General features: G+C 38.5%; 3 protein-coding genes across 19 annotated transcripts; 1 reads left to right on the top strand and 2 right to left on the bottom strand.

The window, feature by feature from the left end:
• Positions 1-76: 76 nt before the first annotated feature.
• Positions 77-2,864, bottom strand: LOC112294002 (cell number regulator 6). The gene is made up of 4 exons (XM_024544063.3): positions 2,522-2,864; positions 1,601-1,715; positions 1,049-1,314; positions 77-646 (listed from the first exon to the last, which is right to left on the bottom strand). The coding sequence occupies exons 1-4, from the start codon at positions 2,639-2,641 to the stop codon at positions 443-445; spliced, it is 705 nt and encodes a 234-aa protein (XP_024399831.1). The 5' UTR covers positions 2,642-2,864; the 3' UTR covers positions 77-442.
• Positions 2,865-5,957: 3,093 nt separating this feature from the next.
• On the bottom strand, positions 5,958-11,723 carry LOC112294261 (protein DNA-DAMAGE INDUCIBLE 1). 2 transcript variants are annotated; one of them, XM_024544553.3, is made up of 17 exons: positions 11,295-11,723; positions 10,836-10,868; positions 10,606-10,733; positions 10,194-10,314; positions 9,834-9,943; positions 9,399-9,483; positions 9,097-9,162; positions 8,937-8,999; positions 8,712-8,756; positions 8,490-8,551; positions 8,068-8,161; positions 7,810-7,902; positions 7,468-7,537; positions 7,204-7,265; positions 6,921-6,990; positions 6,567-6,628; positions 5,958-6,286 (listed from the first exon to the last, which is right to left on the bottom strand). In XM_024544553.3, exons 1-17 carry the CDS (start codon positions 11,355-11,357, stop codon positions 6,158-6,160), a joined length of 1,356 nt encoding a protein of 451 aa, XP_024400321.1. In that variant the 5' UTR covers positions 11,358-11,723; the 3' UTR covers positions 5,958-6,157. The 2 variants fall into 2 exon arrangements, with proteins under 2 accessions (XP_024400321.1, XP_024400320.1); XM_024544552.3 differs by having other exon boundaries at positions 9,350-9,460; positions 9,830-9,943; positions 11,295-11,722.
• Positions 11,724-13,778: 2,055 nt separating this feature from the next.
• Positions 13,779-18,350, top strand: LOC112294468 (transcription factor Pur-alpha 1). Of its 16 annotated transcripts, none has more exons than XR_016498118.1 (9): positions 13,802-14,004; positions 14,333-14,401; positions 14,592-15,440; positions 15,740-15,787; positions 16,132-16,290; positions 16,716-16,958; positions 17,253-17,425; positions 17,692-17,745; positions 18,045-18,350. XR_016498118.1 is itself a non-coding variant. In XM_090244079.1 (9 exons), the coding sequence occupies exons 3-8, from the start codon at positions 15,192-15,194 to the stop codon at positions 17,725-17,727; spliced, it is 861 nt and encodes a 286-aa protein (XP_090100205.1). In that variant the 5' UTR covers positions 13,828-14,004; positions 14,333-14,401; positions 14,592-15,191; the 3' UTR covers positions 17,728-17,745; positions 18,045-18,205. The 16 variants fall into 16 exon arrangements, 7 of the variants coding, with proteins under 7 accessions (XP_024400696.1, XP_024400695.1, XP_090100206.1 ...); XM_090244079.1 differs by having other exon boundaries at positions 13,828-14,004; positions 17,253-17,378; positions 18,045-18,205; XR_016498116.1 differs by having other exon boundaries at positions 13,870-14,004; positions 16,707-16,958; positions 18,045-18,205.
• Positions 18,351-18,669: the final 319 nt, after the last annotated feature.

The raw sequence follows: 18,669 nt of genomic DNA, 5'->3' as shown, positions 1-18,669 counted from the left end.
ATTGACGTGGTGCTAGTTTTGGTGGTGTGAGGAAACGTGAACTGAAAATCGTAACCGTCGCAAACCAGCTCCAGAATGAAAAAAGAAACATCCATTCCGTAACATTACACCGTCGGTTAAGGACGTACTCATAAGTTTGTGATCCAGAGTCATGCACACATGGTCACTGTCTGCGTGTCTAAAAGAATAGCGATTTCCAGTATGTAGTGAATCTCAGGGAGCGACGTTCAGCGGAACATGCTAGAGATGTCAGCACATCTTGGTACATTTTCACCATCACAGATGAAGGAACCATTCCTGACCCAATAATCACCCTGAGAAGCCTTCTGTGACTTTCAATCTTCCTATTATCTGCAAAAGAAAAGCTAAAATGACTACTGCACTGGACTTAATCACAACAGGTGGACAGAAAAATGTCTCCGTTGAGAGCAATCTCACAAGCTCAGGATGTCTGAATCTCGTCATGCTCTTTGTGGCTCACTGTTGCTGATTCATTAGAAACCATGTGTTGATGAATAGGAGGATTGATAACAGTCATAGGCATCACAACGTTATCAGAAAGACGCCCCTGCATCTCACGGTGCTCCTGGCATATTGCACACCAGTGCAAACAACAATGGACCATGCAAGGATCACATGGCGAGTTCTGCAGTCAAACCAAATTCCAGTTAGATATTGCAACATCCAAAATCCGGCAGAGCTGAAGACTAAAAATGCATTACAGATATCTTCAAGATGTGAGACGACTAACTTTACTATTTGCCTGATATTGTGAATGGAACGGGAATTCGTAAGACAGAATGAACATCATGCAACATTGTGTAGACGGGATGACGAGAAACCACAACTGGATGAACATAATCAGATCAATTACGTCATATGTAAAGGAAAACCGCTGTAAGAGCAGAATGCGATACATGAAATTCAAGATTATTCTGGACATTCATACAAATCCGGCAAAGTAAGTTATAGCAGTAACTGAATTATCAACTTTCACAACGTCGATTACAGCAAACCAACACAGAGATTTCCATGAAAGAAAATCGACCTGAAGATGATATTTCCTTTGCAGCTCTTGTCGAAAGAGTCCTGAGTAGATGCCACACATCCACCAAGCAAACAGCAAACCCTCTGCTACAAGAAAGAAGACCCTAGGGTTTAATCCATGGAGTGCAACTGTGGTAGCTCCCAGGGCGAGACCCCCCTCTACAAAGACGGCATGACAGATACAAGGAGTGGTCCACGGAATTTCCTCCTTCAAATTCTCCACGTTCCGTCCGAACAGGACACACGGGCAGAAGAAACCAGTCTTGCCTGTACATTGACCCACTGTCACTCTGAGTTTTGAAAAAAAAAAACAAAACAAAACAAAACAAATAAATAAATTGAAAGATCAGAGGTGAAACAGCTAACAAAGTGTGTACATCTTTGAGTACCTCGCCTTGAAACTACTCTAGTGAAGGGCAGCAAGAAACACTGCAGGAAAGAGAAATCAAGAAAATCGCGTATTGAATGTAGTTCATCCCCAATGTTCGAAACTCTGAAATCATCGACACTAAAAACGAAAACCCTAAAACAAGAAGATGATAAAGTCTCGTACAAGAGTCGATGTCATCTCCACACCCAAAAATCCCCGTTGTCCAAGGCTCATTGCTTGGAGGTTCGTAGCTCTCTGGAAGTGGCTGTCCACATTCATTACACCGGTGTACTACCAGCTGCGCAACCACCCAAAACTCAGTACATAGACCCAAACACGCATAGATGCAATAGAAGGATGGCTGATCATAATCGCTCCCAAACATATTGTAACTGATGTGATTTGTGGGTCCCAAGAATCCTGGATTCGGGTACAACAAGCGACAGGGTCGCAACTATCATAATAGCGCAGAAGAAATGGAATGCTTACGTCCAAAACTAACACGCCAGTCCAAATTAGGCAAAATCCCAGAGGGATGCCTGATCGGCAGTGTAAGATCATCTCCACAGCAAGCATACATGCCACCAAGAGGCAACCAGAAATACCTAGACGAGATCACACGTGATGCCCAATTTCTCGATCAAGCCAAACATGCTTGGGACAGACAAACCACACGCAAATGCATCATATGCAGTAGGTGGTGTACTAACCGTGAAGCAGCAGCAGCAGCAGTAGAACTATGCGTCTAATCGCTTACACGAACGAAACAGGCACAATCTCTTTATAATCAGAAAGAAAATTATATCTAGCATCCATCTGGCCACCCAAGAGTGCAACCATGCAACAATGCCTCACACACCCAGGAGTAATAACAACTATCCACTCTTTGAGACCTAGATGAGCGGCACAACGATCTCGTAACCCAAACAGAAAAAATCCGCAAGTTCACTCGCTACCGACAAGAGACGTATTGCTCGACCACAATCCGATGCGCAGGAGACCCACATCCAAACCTCGCTCCGACGCACGAATCCATCCCCTAAGAGCCCACCCACCACAATCCCAAGCCACAAACCCAACTAGATCCCAAGCAACAAACCCAACCTGCGGCACGTACACCGGCTGATTAAGCTCCCCGGGACGGATCTCCTCGGAAGGAAGCTCATGCTCCTTGTCAAGCTTCACATACCGTGAGGCAGACGTCTCCTCCGCAACAACAGACATACTGAATCGCCCGCCCGCTTCTCCTCCACAACTACAACTACAAACAACCACTCACCAACTATTCAACAACCCCAACGCCACTTCTACTCAGGACCCAACAAGCCAGCAACACTCAGCAGCTCAAATCCGAACAGGAACGCGCGACGCGGATGGTGAGAAACAACAACACTAGCGCGACGCATACGCGATCAGAGCGATGAGGGGAGATCAGGCGATGAAGAGAAGAGAGGAAAAGCATCAGAGCCTCAAACCCTAACATATTAACAAAGTGGATTATTCTTGTGTTTCTTTCAATTTGAGTAATTCATTTGTGTTTTCGTGTTTTTTGTCTGCACCTGTGTGTGCTTGTGGCTTACTTGTTCCGGGTTGGGTTTATTGCAGTTTTTTGCATTTTGCGTTTTCTTCGCCTGCTTGAATAACCTCTGCATTTTTCTGGTGTTGGTGAATTCTTTGTTTTTGGTTTGTTTTTGTTTTGTTGTACTGTTGAAACTCTTTTTTTCTGTTGCTGGAAATAGTCTATGAATTCCTGCGATTTTATTCATCGTAATCTTGTCAGGATATGGTATCAATTATGACCGATGGTTTCAACCCCTTTTTTGTGAAGATTAGCATTGTAATATCATTCCTTTTGTGTTTTCTTTGTTGTGATTAGATTGTTAAAATGAAAATAGTAGGTATCGAAATAAAGATATATAATGTATGTCTTTTTAAAATACTATGGTATTCTTTAATGAATATGAATAATATATGGTCCAATAAATATGAAAGGTTTAATATTATATAAATCAAACCTTAGCAATGTAACAAACCATTAAGAATCTTTTTTAGGTACAGCTAAATAAATATATTATTGAGTTTTGAAACACTATCAGAAATCTAAAAGCTAATATTTATTCCATCAAGAAAAGTAAACACAACTATTTTACAATATATATAATTTATTTTTAAAATATATGAATAAAATAAAATTGATTTAATAGCTGAAATGTGATATGATAAAGAACATTACAATTTGAATAGATGCATAAATTGATGACTACACACATATACATATTTTTTATTTATTTTTAAAATATATATTTTAAAATAATAAATAATTAAAATCTTTATATGAATGTATATGTTAGTAAATTTTATAGTATCACTTTACTTGATTTAAAATTACGTACTGTGGTTTCATGTTAAATCAAAATATTGATCTTTATATCATTTATTTAGATAAATTCTACAATTCTTTTCAGAAGAACTACTGTTATCAAATAAGATTAATATACTTAATATTTTTTTTGCTTTATTTATTTTTGATATTCAAAATATATAATAAAATTTAATTTATTTATGTAACATGTAATATATTTCGATTAAAACTATTATATTAAAATATATAAATAGTACATATAAGTATTATTAAATAAAGTAGATATGGATGTATAAGTGTATTTAATATGTAAAAAGACTTAAATTATTTAAATTGCATATGTTCATATATATATATATATATATATATATATATATATATAATTTTATTTGTTTTTATAATAATCCTTAAAATAACAATACACAAAGTAATTTAAAGTATACCATAAAGTTATAAATATTTATATTGCTTAGTACATTATATATCAAATTTTTTACTTTTTAAATATATAGATTTTTATTTTTATATATTAGTAAAGAACTATAATTATATATTTATATATATATATATATATATATATATATTGCAAATAGACATATTATATTCTTTGGGATCAAGTAGGATGAGAGTAAGTAATGCTTTTGATTAAGTAAAATAAGAAACTAGTGTCTAGATGTGCATGGAAATGAAATTTTTGTTCTAATACAATGGTGACATCTTTAGTTATTGGTTTAAAGATTGAGTATTTTAATGTCCATTAGCTTCTTAGAAAATTAATCTCTAAGACTTCTAACTTCTTTTTTTTATATCTTTCTTTAAAAACAACTTTTTCTATTGTAGAACAATTGTACATTCTTTAATTTGTTTAATAGTTTTAGTTGATCACTTCTTTACTTTACAGTAGAAGAAGTTCATTTTATGAACAACTACAAAACCACCTAATTTTGGATATCAAGCACACTTTCATAGTCACTAGGCACTAAAATTGGTTCTATTGTAATGCTTCGTGGTTAAGAAGATTCTCATTGTGATAAAAATTAGAAAAAAAAAAAAAAAAAAAAAAAAAAAAAAAAGTTGATACAAATTACATGAGAGAATAATGAAGTGCTAAAAAATAACACAACTGAATAGAAAATATGTGTAATTAGATAGATAATACTTTTGGTAGATGCACACAAACAAATAGTATTGTTTTTATTAAATTTGAAACATAAGTATCATAATTAATTAATTTTTTTATAGTAAACTAAATTACCAAAATTCATTTGGTTATTACATCTTAAATAATCATAAACACATCAATAACATGTATTTTAATTTATTGTACTATAACTTTTATGCATGCTATATTAAAATATACCAATGTCACCATTACATACTATAGACAAGTATTTGAAATCATTTAAATCACATCTTATTTCCAACTTGTAATATATATATATATATATATATATATATATAAAATATACATATACATATCCATATATGGTCTTAATTCTTAAGTGAAAAATATAAAGAGCAGACAAAACTTTGAAGGAAAAAGAAGAAAAGAGTTTACATCTACAAAGTTCTTTTAATGTTTCTTGCATATACACATACATGCAGTAATTTTCTAAGTATAGAATAAAGTGATTGCAACCCCTTTTTACTTTTTTAGTAGAAAGGGGTTTTTGTCAAAATGATTTGTAAGGAGTATGTATTAGTGTGTTTCGTTAAGAATATCTGATTAAAAGACTCGAGTATTCTGTTTAAAATTTGATTGAAAACCTTATGTTTTAAAACTTTTAGTAAATCGCATTTTTTCTCATATACTTAATGTTTTGATTTACAATCTTTATGATTTTTAAGTAGACTATAGAGGGTGATAAGGAGCGCTATCAATTAAGACTGATGTTGCATGAACATGAAATCCGTAGACAATGAGATGTTCAACCTAACCCCAAGTTGAACATGTATTCTAATAATGTGAATTCGAAACCAACGTCGTAGTATGATAGATTGCACGCATTTAAAGCAAAGAGTTGTTTTGAGTATCGTCCCACAACTGATCATTCATCTAGTTCAATGGAAGGAAGAAGCAACTCAAGCTTGAATTATAAAACTCAATAGTGGATGTGGAATGTTTGATTGATCAAGCATTTTAAGATCTAGAGCGGTATTGAGAGATACACCAAAATTCATGTAGAGAAGTTGTTTTATTGAAAGCCAACAAAAGCAATATTTGTTCTCTGAGCCAGAGGACAAGTATAAATCATCCGTACCTGATGATTGCAGATATAAAAAGAGAACTGAAATCACGCTGCAGTGTGATGAATAGATTGCAAAGTTATCACAGGTGATAAGTTGGATAACTACAAATTGGAAGGTTTACCATTAAGTCAACTTCCAAATAAATAACCAGCAGCATGATCTTCGTTCCCATTGAACAAAGACAACGCTTCCAGAACTTGAGACCTGTCAAAACCAAGATCCAGCAATCTCTGCACCTTCGCACATTCCGTCTCTCTCTGAGAAATACATTGCAATTTCATAAAATTTCATCACACATGAATGTCATCTCCTCTGAGTTTTCATTGGCAGAGCAAACAGGACAACTGAAAACAGCAATTAATTTTCAACGTCTTCTTCATGCGAATGAATCAACGACGTTATTGCTCACGATTCTAGACATATTTCTGAGTCTTAAATCATGTTCTGACTGACAAAGTGATTCCCCTTAAATTTTCTCATTTTCAAAAAAATTAGTAGCTTCAGATTATTATAAAAAGGTATAAGATCATTCATTACCTGTGGACTCCTACTCGTTCTCCTATCAACTCGGCTAGCCTCCGTACCTGATGGTTGACGACCTTTGAAGACAAAAAGGATAAATCCTCAGAATATTGTTGATGAAATTGGATTCCTTTTTTACATTACATTTGTTGCTTAGCCCAAGCCGAAATCTCAAGTATTTCATGTGCAATCAATATGCAAGCAATATTATAACTCAGCAATGCATTCGAACACTTTTAAGGCACGATTTAAGGAAGCGAACTGCATTGCTATGGAGATATTTCTCAGTGATAACTATGATAGCTATTCTTACTGAACATCTGTGAACATATAAGTAGGTGCTGCGCAATGTGAAAGTATGGCAGAAACCTTGAACAAGGGGTGCTTGAAATGCAGCGGGAGGATGAATTGTCAACCCAGGGCCGTTCGTAGTACCCTCCTACACAGAATAAATTTTGTAAAGCTATAGTCACTATTACCAAGGAACAACTCTGTTTCAAAGAATCAGCATCCTTGCGAATGTGATTTCATTATTCTCAATTGTATCCGAACGATTATTTCTAACATATGAATAATTGAGGCGAAAAACATGTAGTAAATCAAGAGTTGTAAACATTGTGTTGGATATGTAAAGTCGAGATTATAAATTTACCGTTGGAGGTGGGGTTTTTCCCAGTTGTGCTTCATCGTGCAAGTGTTGAGGCAAATCTTTTTCTGTATCCAAACACCTCTTTAGAATGAAGGGACATTCCCAGTTTCAATTTGAAACAACCTTGAACATAAATTCCTCAGGGTATCGTGCGGTTCTTAAGAAGTAGTAAAGGTAGTCAAGCCGTTATTAGGAACGACTCTTGCTAAGAAAATTAAGAAGTATCTATATTTTGTATCTAACAACAACATGCTTTGAAAACTGAACCTTGCAAAAATGGAACCGCAATCTCCCCACCACCAATCCGCAGGACATTGTCTTTTAAGTCTATACTGCACTGAAGTGACGATATTGCACATGAGCAGCGAGGTTGGGTGAAGCCTCCACATATAGATACACCTTTAAATGGAATTGTGCATCCGAGACAAAAATAAAAATAAAAAATAAATAAAATTGTCACGTGTCATAATAGTCCAGGATACATGCACACTTAGTTTTCCTATCATACGAATGGTTTTTTACAAAAATTCAGCCTCCTTTTCATTCAATTAATCAGAGTGATCATCTTTATCTGATGCTTCACTTCAGAGCAGTTAGTGTTAAGTGCACCTGGTGTTTCCGCAGCATGTCGAGACCAAAAATAAATTCAATATCTGCGTGCTCCAGAACCGTGAAAGAACATGGATAGTAGTTCCTTCCTATCTGCTTACACAATTTAGGATTTATTTAGGATCAATAATTGAAGTTATTTTACTTCCTTGACCAGTTACACACTTTTCAACTTGCAATTGTGATCAAAATTGACGAAATACCATAAGCTGTCTAGGGATCAGTCCCAAATAAATAATGGATGCCGATGTTATCAACCTTGATAGCCGCAACATGGACGCGGCCCACAATCACAGTTTGTCCTACACCCTTAGCAACACCTACGTAGCGCCGGTCTAACAACCTCAACAGCCTGATAAGCAAATTTCCATCAGTGCGGTTGTGAAGCCAATGGACTCAGGAATATGTTAGGTTACAACTATGACCAGTAGCAAAGCAAAAATATCCTTCGCATGCACGTGGGGCAGCGACTTCAACGCTTTAGGTCTAGTATTTAACCTAAAATCTTTGATGTCATACACTGAGTTATTAAATATTACTTAAAAAAGTGAGGTGTCAAAGTGCCACAAGATATCGATCTCAAAAGCAATCTCATCTTTCTCTATTGCATTATTGTTTCTTGTCTCTTTTGAGGGTCATGTTTTCACGAGTGGATTTCCAAGGGTGGATGAGAGGTTTACCCACAGCGCTTCGCACAGTGCATTGATATGATGGTGCTCTGTGCGCCGCTGTCAACAAATGCCTATCCTCCAAACAGCTAGCTCAAGTCAATTGTCTTGGGTACCATTCGGTTGAAAGCAAAGTGGCAAGTTACAAATGGCCATTCTCCAAGCTTCGAGAACAAAATAACAACGTTACCAGTTAAAATGCTTGTTGAACATGGGACTGAGATTGTGACTCACCTTCAAAGGGCACCCATTAACCTCCATATCCACGAACAGCATGATCTGAGCCCAACCAACCTCTCAATATCCAGCTGGTTCTCGAATCTATCGAAAGAAAAGAAAAAAATGACGCAGGGAAAAACCCAATCGCAAACTAGCAGATCGATACTATGAATAACATGGTACTGTACACCAACTTAAAGAGCGCCGGACATGCAGACAAAAAGGTTATTGGCAACTTACAACACGACCAAACGCTTCGGGATTGTACTCAATGGCTGCTTCCCAATTATCATTCACGTTTCTCTTCACAGTTTAGCATCAACAACCACGGTTAGCTTTAGAAGCGTGACAGACGAATCAGAGCACATAGTATGCTATAAGTCGAAGAGGATTGTTCAACCTGGCGGATATCCTCCTCGATTCTCCTTTGAGCGTCCACATCAAACGGGTCAGCAAACAATAGATCCTGCACACATGCAAAAGAATTATGTTAATCTCGCACCAAAGATACCAAACTTCTTAAGACAAAGCTAGCACGACTAACATGCTACCATGGAGTGAAAACTAAAAGTAGAATCACTCAACAGATTGCTTTTGTTAAAAGTTCAATGAGCGATTGAATGAATAGCAAAGGCTGTATGCAGGCTATATACGAGGTGAGGGAAGGGATTCGGCTCCGGAGCTGGGTGAAGTTCAACAGACTGAGAGAATGCGGTAGGCTCCTGTGCATGTTGATGTTGCTTCTTGCTGGGCCGCTCTTGCGCCTTTATCAAAGCAGCAAACATTTCTGTCAAGATATGAATGGTTGTGTTGAATTGAACTGAGGGATTCACGACGAGGAATGTGGTGAGTTGAGGATACAGCCTTTTGAAGTTAAGCGCAATGATTCAATAGGCTTTGGGTTTCATTGTGTCCGAGAGAATTCAGACACACTGAAAAATCAGAGGTAAGTCCAGAAAACTCGACGTTTCAGAAACTCATATTTAGAATAGCGAGAGGATTGTCTTCCAAAAATGGATAACTGGAGCTTACAAAGGAGCAAAACAACTGTTCTAACCATCAAAGAAACTTTCGACAAGAGCGCTAGAAAAATTGTCTTACGTTGTTCCTTGAGTGCGTGGATAGAAACTCACATACTCATGCTCTTGTTGCCCGCGTATCAATTTCCGTCGCTGTAGCTCGTGTAGGAATTCCTGCAACGATTCAACATCGTTCTCCAGCACAGACCGCGCGAGAGTCGGGTGGCTCTGCACCATACAAACATGTGGAATCAGCAATTCATAATTTTAACATTATGAATATATGAAACAATTCTAACATGTGGGAAGCGAATGGGGATCATCACAATGCCACATTAAATATGACTTCTCGTTTTCTCTATGAAGGAGAACAATAAAAGCTGCAATCCGTGTGAGAAAAGCTTTAAAATACAGATATGAGTACACAGCGGCCTATAACTTGAACTCGAAAGTGGAGTATTGATCCAGAGGAACATACTTGTTCCAGCTCAGCCATGGCAACAGGATCCCCTCGCAGCTGACTCAGAATCTCTACTGGATCAGCAGCGGATCCGTTGGCCCGGATTGACCCATGCCAACCTTCCAAAAGCTCTTCTGCACTGCGCATGACCAGCTTTTCATTTCTCACAATACAATTTCTTACAAAGTGCGTAAACGCTCACAAATCCAGCGAGTATGACCCAAAAATAACGTGCGGTGAAATTGCGGTGGGACCTCGAGGGCAGGGATTTCATACCACTCTTAACGTGCTGCGATGCCGAAGATACTAGTCATACATTATGTGATAACCTCCCTATTTCCCCTAAGTTGTCAAGGGTATCACTTGAAGGAAAAAAAGGAATGCTCAAAGTCCTTTTTAAGTGAGCTGAAGAGTAATGCAAATGAAGTACCTCGAAAATGTAGACATGACAAGGGTAAGCATGGAATCCTCCAGGATTCCAGCTGCACTCAACCTCACGGAATTTGGCAGCTCTTCTCCTTTAAACCATAATTGTTGTTGTATTGCGGGGACATTTGCCTGCATCCACCGATAGAGACTTTTAGTCATCGCTGTTTACGAAGTATATATATATATATATATATAAATTGACAACCATGAGAAAGAGATAGATGGAAATACCTCCACTTCGAGGATGGACTTCAAATTCTCTACCTGAAACACACAAAAGGAAAGACATGACGTTTAATGGCATGAGCACTCGTGCATGAGTCGTACTTAGAATGTCCTTCACTCCCATGAGAGGCATTAACACTAAATTACACGAAAGCACATCAAGTCGCGATGTCCATCATGCAAGTTTCCTCTTGCACACGCAAATGCATCGATGTAATTAAAATGCTCCCTGACAAATTTTGGACCTTCTTCCATTGCCTTCGTTCAGAAACCGGTGGAATGCAATTCGACGCAAACTTACATGTACAGAACCGACAGGACGATAAGCATAAATGTTTTCATGAGGAACCAGCAGTCCATGTGTTGAAGGAAAAAACTAAAAAAGTAAGTCAAGAGTTAACGCAATCAACTGAAACAAAAACAAGAAAAGACGATACGAGAAAAAAAAAAAGCTCAAGCTCATACCAGCTCGTCAGAATCCACCTCCACCGTGAAGGATCGATCGTTGATCCGCACCGCAACCTTCATGGTACTATCAACAACCTTCGTCCCTCTGTAAACGAGACAATTCTCCAACTGAGCTACAAGTTCTCACCCCGTTTTCCACGATGGAAGCAAGCGTTCCACAGACGCAGCCAAGAGATTCGAATCTGAGGTGTGAGCCGCTTCACCTCCAGAACACCGAACAACGAACCTTACACAGCAAAGGAAAAGGAGAAAAAAAGTGGTAACAAGATCAGCATGTCGGTGGAGAGCGCAAATCTCTCTCGCACAATAAAAATGTCGCAACATTCAGAGCGCGAATTCTCGGAGCTGCCGCTTACATTCTCACTGCAACGAAGCCTTTGGGATCTTGAGGAAAGCTTGGTGGCCAAAGGCAACAATGCTCTCTCTCTCGAAGCTTGCGACTCTTCATCGTTTTTGATGACGGAATACGTTGATGTAACGAATGAAGTCCAACGTCCTCATCCTCTCGTGTTCATCCATATTCCGAAGTTGGTTGCCCTCGGCAACATGTACTCTATTCACGGTAATACGTGCTTCTTCCGTTGTGGAGCTTAATATGAGATGTTTGCTTTTCTTTTCTTTTTTCTTTATTTTCTTTGATGTGATTTGTGAATTAGTTTATTCACGGTTTTGAATTTTTTTGATTTTCTCCATGTTTGATATTGTGGTGACCACGATTTGTTCTTGGTATGTATGGGAACTTCACATGGAGTGCCGAAGTTGATTACATTTTTAAATATTTTGAAATAATGATGTGTAAGTGTATTTGTGTAATTTAGTTTTTTTTGAAGTAGAAAGTTCCATGTGCAAGGATTTTTGTTCATAATAGTATCTGGTGTGCTTAAGTTTAAAATCAAAATCATATTGTTACACGTGTTTTTTGGTTTGTTGATATATATATATATATATATATATATATAATTTATTTATCATGAACATGAATTATTCATTAATAGATTGACTTGACAAAATGAATGAAATGTTGAGACTTGGAAATATTGTATATGTGCTTGTAAAGAAACTGATTGACTTTTATAAATTAGGGTTACATTAATAAATAAATAAAAACAATATAGAAATAATACAAAAAAATAGCATTTCATCATAAGATCAAGTAAATAAATACATACCATTCCAAAAACCAGTAATGTTATTCCAATTTAAGATAAAATTTATTTTAACAGTTAATGCATATTTTGATATATTTATATTGGAGGTTTAACATCATTTTTATAAAAATCAATATTCTTCATTATTTCCAGAAATATTATACAATATTTTGTACCACTTTTTACTGAAACTTAAAACTAAACAAATTTGGAGCCATTTAAAAGATAAATGAAGTCTGATTGTTTTGTCTAACTTGAAATTTACTGTGTACTACACTGATGTTGGATATGTACATATATATATATATATATATAGAGAGAGAGAGAGAGAGAGAGAGAGAGATTAAATTTGGTGTAGAAAATTTATAAACAACACAATAAGTTAAATTTACAAATTTATGAAGAAAAAAAAAATGTTCTGATATTTTAAATTACTTTTGGATGTTGCTCTGATTGCAAATTCTTTAGATACAAAACAAACTTTTTTTGCAGATGATCAGAATAGATGTGTTCTTTACAAGTTCAAAGGAAGTTTTGTAATTAATGCAAACCATTACTTTCACTTCACAGCAGAAAAGTATACATTCAAATCATTAAAAGGTCGTAAAGAACAGTGTTATTTTGAATGATTTCATGCAAACCAATCATGATTCAAGCTTCACATAAACAAAGCATCCCAACACTTGATAATTCATTGCTTAGAGTTATGTTGCAACTTTCCATGTTGATATTCTGAATGAAAGCCCTTTCTTCTCTCCAACTCATTCTTTTCCATCAACACAATTTTATCAAACATTCACTTCACATTCCAACAATCAAAATTATCACCAAGAACCATGTTCACTGATTTGTACTCAGTAAAGGATTCTATCAATTAATACGAAAAACCTTCCAAAACATTAAAGAAGTTCGTAACTCATACCCACTTTAACCAAAATAGAATTTATTCAATGTAGTAGTTAATGTGGTGTCACGAAAAGGGGGACTCGGAACTTGATGTAAAGATCCAAATCTCAATGACATGGAGAACTTTGTCCACACTCCACACATCAAAGTAGCATCAAATGCGCATCAAAGACCTTTTTGGGCCATGCTCCCAAACGCCAACTTATGGACTCATAGCGAATTCCCACCTGGGCCAATAAGGAATAAGCAAGTAGCGAACCGGACGAAGCCGCCGGGAATCGAACCCGGCCCGATCCCCAGGGGCTTTGGAAATCTACGGAGGGTAAAACAGGGCAGCCTGGGGGGGAAGGGGCGGGTGATGCCGGCCCGGCCCGGCCTGTTCCGCCCGTCACGTCCGTCATCTCCGAGAACAAGGTCGGGAGCGAGGGTTTTGATCGCAGGATTAATCTCAGCTTCGGTGTCGCCATCGCCCCTCTTGTGGGAGCTCCGTTGTGCGGCGTTCGCTCCGACGTTGGTGATCTGGTCGCCACGATTCAAGGGACCGTCATTTGGTGAGGGACCGTGTATTGTCGTGTCTGTCGGGACGGATCGAGTGGACGCGACTGTGCTTGGGAGCGAAGCTTGGTTGTGCTTTGCCTGCGTGCTGTATTTTGGTGAGTGGTGATCAGGGATTGGGATGGTAGCGTAGGCGGTTTTCGGCGAGGGACGTGAGTTTTGTTATTGTGATGTAGTGGAATTGGCACTGGTCGCTAGAGAGGACTTCAGAGCAGGAGGATTTCGGTAGTTTTGTTGGTGTGTTGTGGTGAAACACACTTAGGCTGTTGGATGAAGCTTGTGTGGGATAGGAGTTGGTGAGTACAGTCTGTAGTGATCTGTTTTTGGAACGAACGGAAGTGGTTTCCCTGTTTTCTAGGCATTGTTCTGAAAGTGAACGGTATTGTGGTGAGGTTGAGGGTTTTGTTCTTGCGATTGGTGTTTTAGGGGATATTTCGGGCATGGTTTGCGACGAGGTGGAATTGGGAGGTTGCATTGATGCGTGGGCTCTGGAATGTACGTAGTGTCGTCATTGTCTTAGTGTTTTTTTTTCCTTCTTACTTTTTTTCTTTGTTTCTTTTTTCCATTTTTGCCCCCATTTTACATAGGTGTGTTCTTGTTTAAACCTTACTCAAAGGCGAACGAATGTTGTACATTTGAGTTAGGGTTTTACTTAACTAATCGTCGGAAGTTTCGCACTTTTCAGGTTTCGGAAGGAATGACATTAGCCTGAGGAGATCTGTGTTTCACACACACACATCTATCTATCTATCTATCTATCTATATATATATATATATAATCACACACACATGTTCGTTTGAAGGAATTAGGTTCGGAGTTTTAGTGTGGTGCTAGGTTACATGAGGGTTTTTATTACTCACAGAATAGGATTATTGCATGATCTACTCGTGATTCTAAAGCTTAAACCGCTGCGTGGAATCCTTTCGCCACAGTTCTGTTGTGGAGAAGGTAGCTCTTCGTTGGGGAAGGACGTTTACAGGTGTCATGGAGTAAACTAGTTGGAGTTCTCCCCATAGCTATCTTGGTCGCTTTTAACTGGGGTGGATTATCGACATATTTGAGGAAGGGGAGGTGGTCCACTAGGTCCTCGTGTTTGTAGTTTGTTTGTCCAATAGATTTCATAAGTGAAGTTGTATTGCGTCACACGCTTTGAAGCTTGATTGGTGCATCCCATTCCTGTACCTCGAAGTAGAATTTACCATAGGTTAGCTATCAGAGTTTGGTCGTTGTGAGCTCTTCAGGAGAGAGTGATCAGTTTAAGAAGGCTGGTCGCATTCTGTTCCAATGGAAAACGCACCTGGAGGAGATGCAGAGCTTGTGTGTAAGACACTTCAGGTGGAGCACAAGCTTTTCTATTTTGATTTGAAAGAGAACCCTCGTGGTCGGTATTTGAAGATTTCTGAGAAGACTTCCGGTTCTCGATCTACTATAATTGTTCCCGTCGCGGGCATAGTTTGGTTTGTGGACCTCTTTAATTATTACGCTAATGGTGAGGAGGAACTCTCAAGCAAGGAGCTACAGCTGGACACTAAGGTACGGGCTAGCTGAAATGTAATTATTTAAGCCTACTTATTGTTTACTCTAAGCATTGAGTATCTAAGGTCACGAGTGCATGAAACAGTACTCGCAATCGATTACTTCATGAATTTGAGCATTTCCGCTTATTATCGCAGTTTCGTGTTGTTTAATGGACGAAAACGGTGTGCCTTGTCGCTGGTTTTCATGTGCATTGATATTGCCGGCCATGTTACTATGTGTGAATCTTGTAATGAAGCCCCTTGCCCCTGGTTGCTTATTTTTGTTTTTCGCTGATATCGAGGTGATCATTACAGGTGTTTTACTTCGATGTTGGGGAGAATCAGAGGGGTCGTTTCTTGAAGGCAGGCATTTTTCATTAATATTTGATGTTGGTTTCATATATGACGTAAACTGGTCTTGGATGTGAAATGGCGGAATTTGGGGAACTTAGCATTGGTTATTCTGATTCTGCATGAGTTGCGCTCTGTGTTCGTTACAACACTTGCTAGTAAATCTTTAGATTAGGCTTATTGTCCTAAGGAAGCTGTCTTCTTTCTCTGATTTTGATGGGAATATTCTAAGGACCTTCTCAACCAGGATTTGTTTTTCTCCACTTCGATTCGCACAGTTAAATTTATTTTCCTCTTTTCGAGGTTTTCTTGTACTATTCTTTTGTGGAAAGTGAACAGAATTGATTGTGCTGTAGGTGTCTGAAGCCTCGGTGACCCGTAACCGCAGCACTATCATTGTGCCTGCCGGGAATGCAGCTGATGAAGGTTGGGCGGCATTTAGGAATATCCTGGTCGAAATACACGAGGCGTCTCAACTTCTACTGCCACCGACAGCTAGTTCTGGGCCCCTTCAGGTTAATGTTGCTATCCTCTTCATCCTGTCTAAACGCCCTTAGTTGGTGGTCGATTTTATTTTGTTAATGCGCTTTGAGGATGCTATGTCGTGGTATCCCGTTGATTGTCAACCTCTCTTCATAGCATTAGACTAATTTTATGTGTACGATTGTTTCTGCGAATTTTTTTCATTGAAGAAGGCCCTCAATCTGAACTGTGTGTTGTAGGTCACATGCTGTAATAACCAGTTGGGTTTTTAGATTTTTGTACCTCTCGTAGGGCAACAGCTTTCTTGATTGGAAAGATTACTTTGGCTGAGTCAACTCTTTTGTGGTACTGCTACTATTTGTATTTCGGTTGTAAGTGCCGAATAATTCAATGACTGCAGTAATTGTTCGTGTTGCAATCCAAAGCTCACTGAAGGTCGTTGTATTAGCCTGTGCAGCAAGGTACTAGTTCACAGGAACACATGGGTGTTATGTCAGATAATGTTGGTTCTGGATACCTTCCTAGCACCTCCTCTCCAATTGCTTCAGCGAGCACTGTTCCACTCCCTGAGGTGGGCTCTTCCAATGTGGGTTTGGCCGGAGGAGGTCTGGCTACTGCACGTGTTATTCGAGCTGAACAGAAGAAATTCTTTTTTGATCTTGGCAGTAATGCTAGAGGGCAGTACCTTCGGATTTCGGAGGTAAGGTTGATGCGCCAAGGATAGTTTTTCTGAAAGAACTTATTCATTCATTAGTTGGCTTCAGCCACCGCTCTGATACTAGTATTCTAATTCATGTCAGTGAATAACTGTTCTGGTTGAGTTGCTTAATTTCCTTTGACAGTAAGGGTATAATATGGTAGGAATTGAATGCGTTCAGCCCCTCTGAACCACCGAAAGTTGTGTCAAGACTCTGTGCTAGTCACCATTGAACTGGTTCTTGATTATGTTCATACGAATCTTTGATATTATTGTGTTCATGATCGTGGCTTTCAGGTCACAGGTGTAGATCGGTCTGCTATTATTTTACCAGTAGCTGCGCTGGCTCAGTTTCATGAGACCCTGGGGCAATTTGTTGAGGTGGTGAAGAGTCAAGGCCCGATAGGCCCAAATGTGGCGAACGTACGCACCATTGCACCCCCACGGAACAGAGCTGAGAGCTGAGGGTAGTGAGTGAAGCTTTCGAAAAGCTTTAAATTGAAGCAGCCTTCAGTTTCTTGGTTATTTTATCAGTGTTTTTCTGTGAGGAGGCCCCACACTTACATATGGACTTGCAAAGTTTATAAGTTTAAGTGCTGCAGAAATGATGTGGCCAATGAATACAGTTAAATTTCTGGGGTTCATTTTAATGTTCAGCTGACTCTTTTACTCTGTAACACTTGGATTAATGTAGCTTCTCACACCGCGGGGGCTCGCTATCTACTTGTGAGTGCAGGGGCAACGTTATGCTGAGACAGAGACAATAATTTGAGATTGGTGCGGGAGCCAAGTAAGAGCTTCTCTCTTTTGACATTTTTCTATGTAGTTTGGGGTACATCGATGAGTAGATGTTTATATAAACTTTTACGGAGAAGCCTGCTGGTCTCTTGTGGTTAAATTGGGCAATATATTGCCATTTTGGCATGTTGTATAACTTGACTTGCACTCTGGTAATACCATTCTTTTCATTTTTTCTGAATCCTCTACTAGTTAGTTCTCTACGTCTATCTCAACCAGAGTGCCTTCTTGCTTCTTCTTTTTTTTTTTTTTTTTTTTTTTTTTAAGAGTTTTTGTTGTGAATTTGGGTAGATTGTCCATGCTGGAGAACTATCCTAGGAGCTTGGGTGGCCAAATGATCCCATCATCACCGATACACTTGCACCAACATACTTACTACAGCGGTTGTACTATCTTTTTACATTTGTAAGAAATTGTACATGATAGATTTTTGTCGTCTCATTTTATTTTAATTGTGTTTGTCGTATTTTTTTCCTCCTACAAATCACATTCCTTCTCCCTTCCCTTCTCCTTCCCTAGCATTCCACCTGAAACATCGATCCATGTTATTTCCCGTAAGGCTGAAATGTTCCACAAAGTCTATTCCTGTTTCTGGTATTCGTGATAAGTGCCACATTTGTCCGTCAAGTTTGTTGCTGCAGTATCAAGTCTGTTTTTATGTTCTGAACTGAACAGGGTTGTCATTTTGAATCACGAGCAAATAGATGATAGCTAAGATTTCCACAAGAGCTACAATCATCACGTGATGAATACAAGTTTCCACTGCATGTGCACGCCCGCTGAATGAAGTCGGTTCACCAATTTCTTTATTGCAAACCTGACTGCTGAAGTGAACTCTCACTTATCATTTTAAATACTCGTCGGCTGAGTCCTGCAGTCCATTTTACAACATTGCGGGTCGAGCATGTACGGAATT

This window comes from Physcomitrium patens, chromosome 17, assembly GCF_059467195.1.
Source record: "Physcomitrium patens ecotype Gransden chromosome 17, ASM5946719v1, whole genome shotgun sequence".
Taxonomy (NCBI): domain Eukaryota; kingdom Viridiplantae; phylum Streptophyta; class Bryopsida; order Funariales; family Funariaceae; genus Physcomitrium; species Physcomitrium patens.
This window is presented reverse-complemented; position numbering and strand designations above follow the sequence as displayed.

Coding starts and splice junctions, on each gene's coding strand:
- LOC112294468 (XM_024544927.3), top strand. CDS start 15,192: ATGGAAAACGCACCTGGAGGAGATGCAGAGCTTGTGTGTAAGACACTT. Junction 16,291..16,706: donor CTAGTTCTGGGCCCCTTCAG/GTTAATGTTGCT, acceptor TCGTTGTATTAG/CCTGTGCAGCAAGGTACTAG. Junction 17,379..17,691: donor TAGGCCCAAATGTGGCGAAC/GTACGCACCATT, acceptor TTGTGAGTGCAG/GGGCAACGTTATGCTGAGAC.
- LOC112294002 (XM_024544063.3), bottom strand. CDS start 2,641: ATGTCTGTTGTTGCGGAGGAGACGTCTGCCTCACGGTATGTGAAGCTT. Junction 1,315..1,600: donor TGGAGATGACATCGACTCTT/GTACGAGACTTT, acceptor GTCAATGTACAG/GCAAGACTGGTTTCTTCTGC. Junction 647..1,048: donor AAAGGAAATATCATCTTCAG/GTCGATTTTCTT, acceptor GTTTGACTGCAG/AACTCGCCATGTGATCCTTG.
- LOC112294261 (XM_024544552.3), bottom strand. CDS start 11,357: ATGAAGGTTGCGGTGCGGATCAACGATCGATCCTTCACGGTGGAGGTG. Junction 7,538..7,809: donor ACATGCTGCGGAAACACCAG/GTGCACTTAACA, acceptor TCGTCACTTCAG/TGCAGTATAGACTTAAAAGA. Junction 7,266..7,467: donor TGCGGTTCCATTTTTGCAAG/GTTCAGTTTTCA, acceptor GTTTGGATACAG/AAAAAGATTTGCCTCAACAC.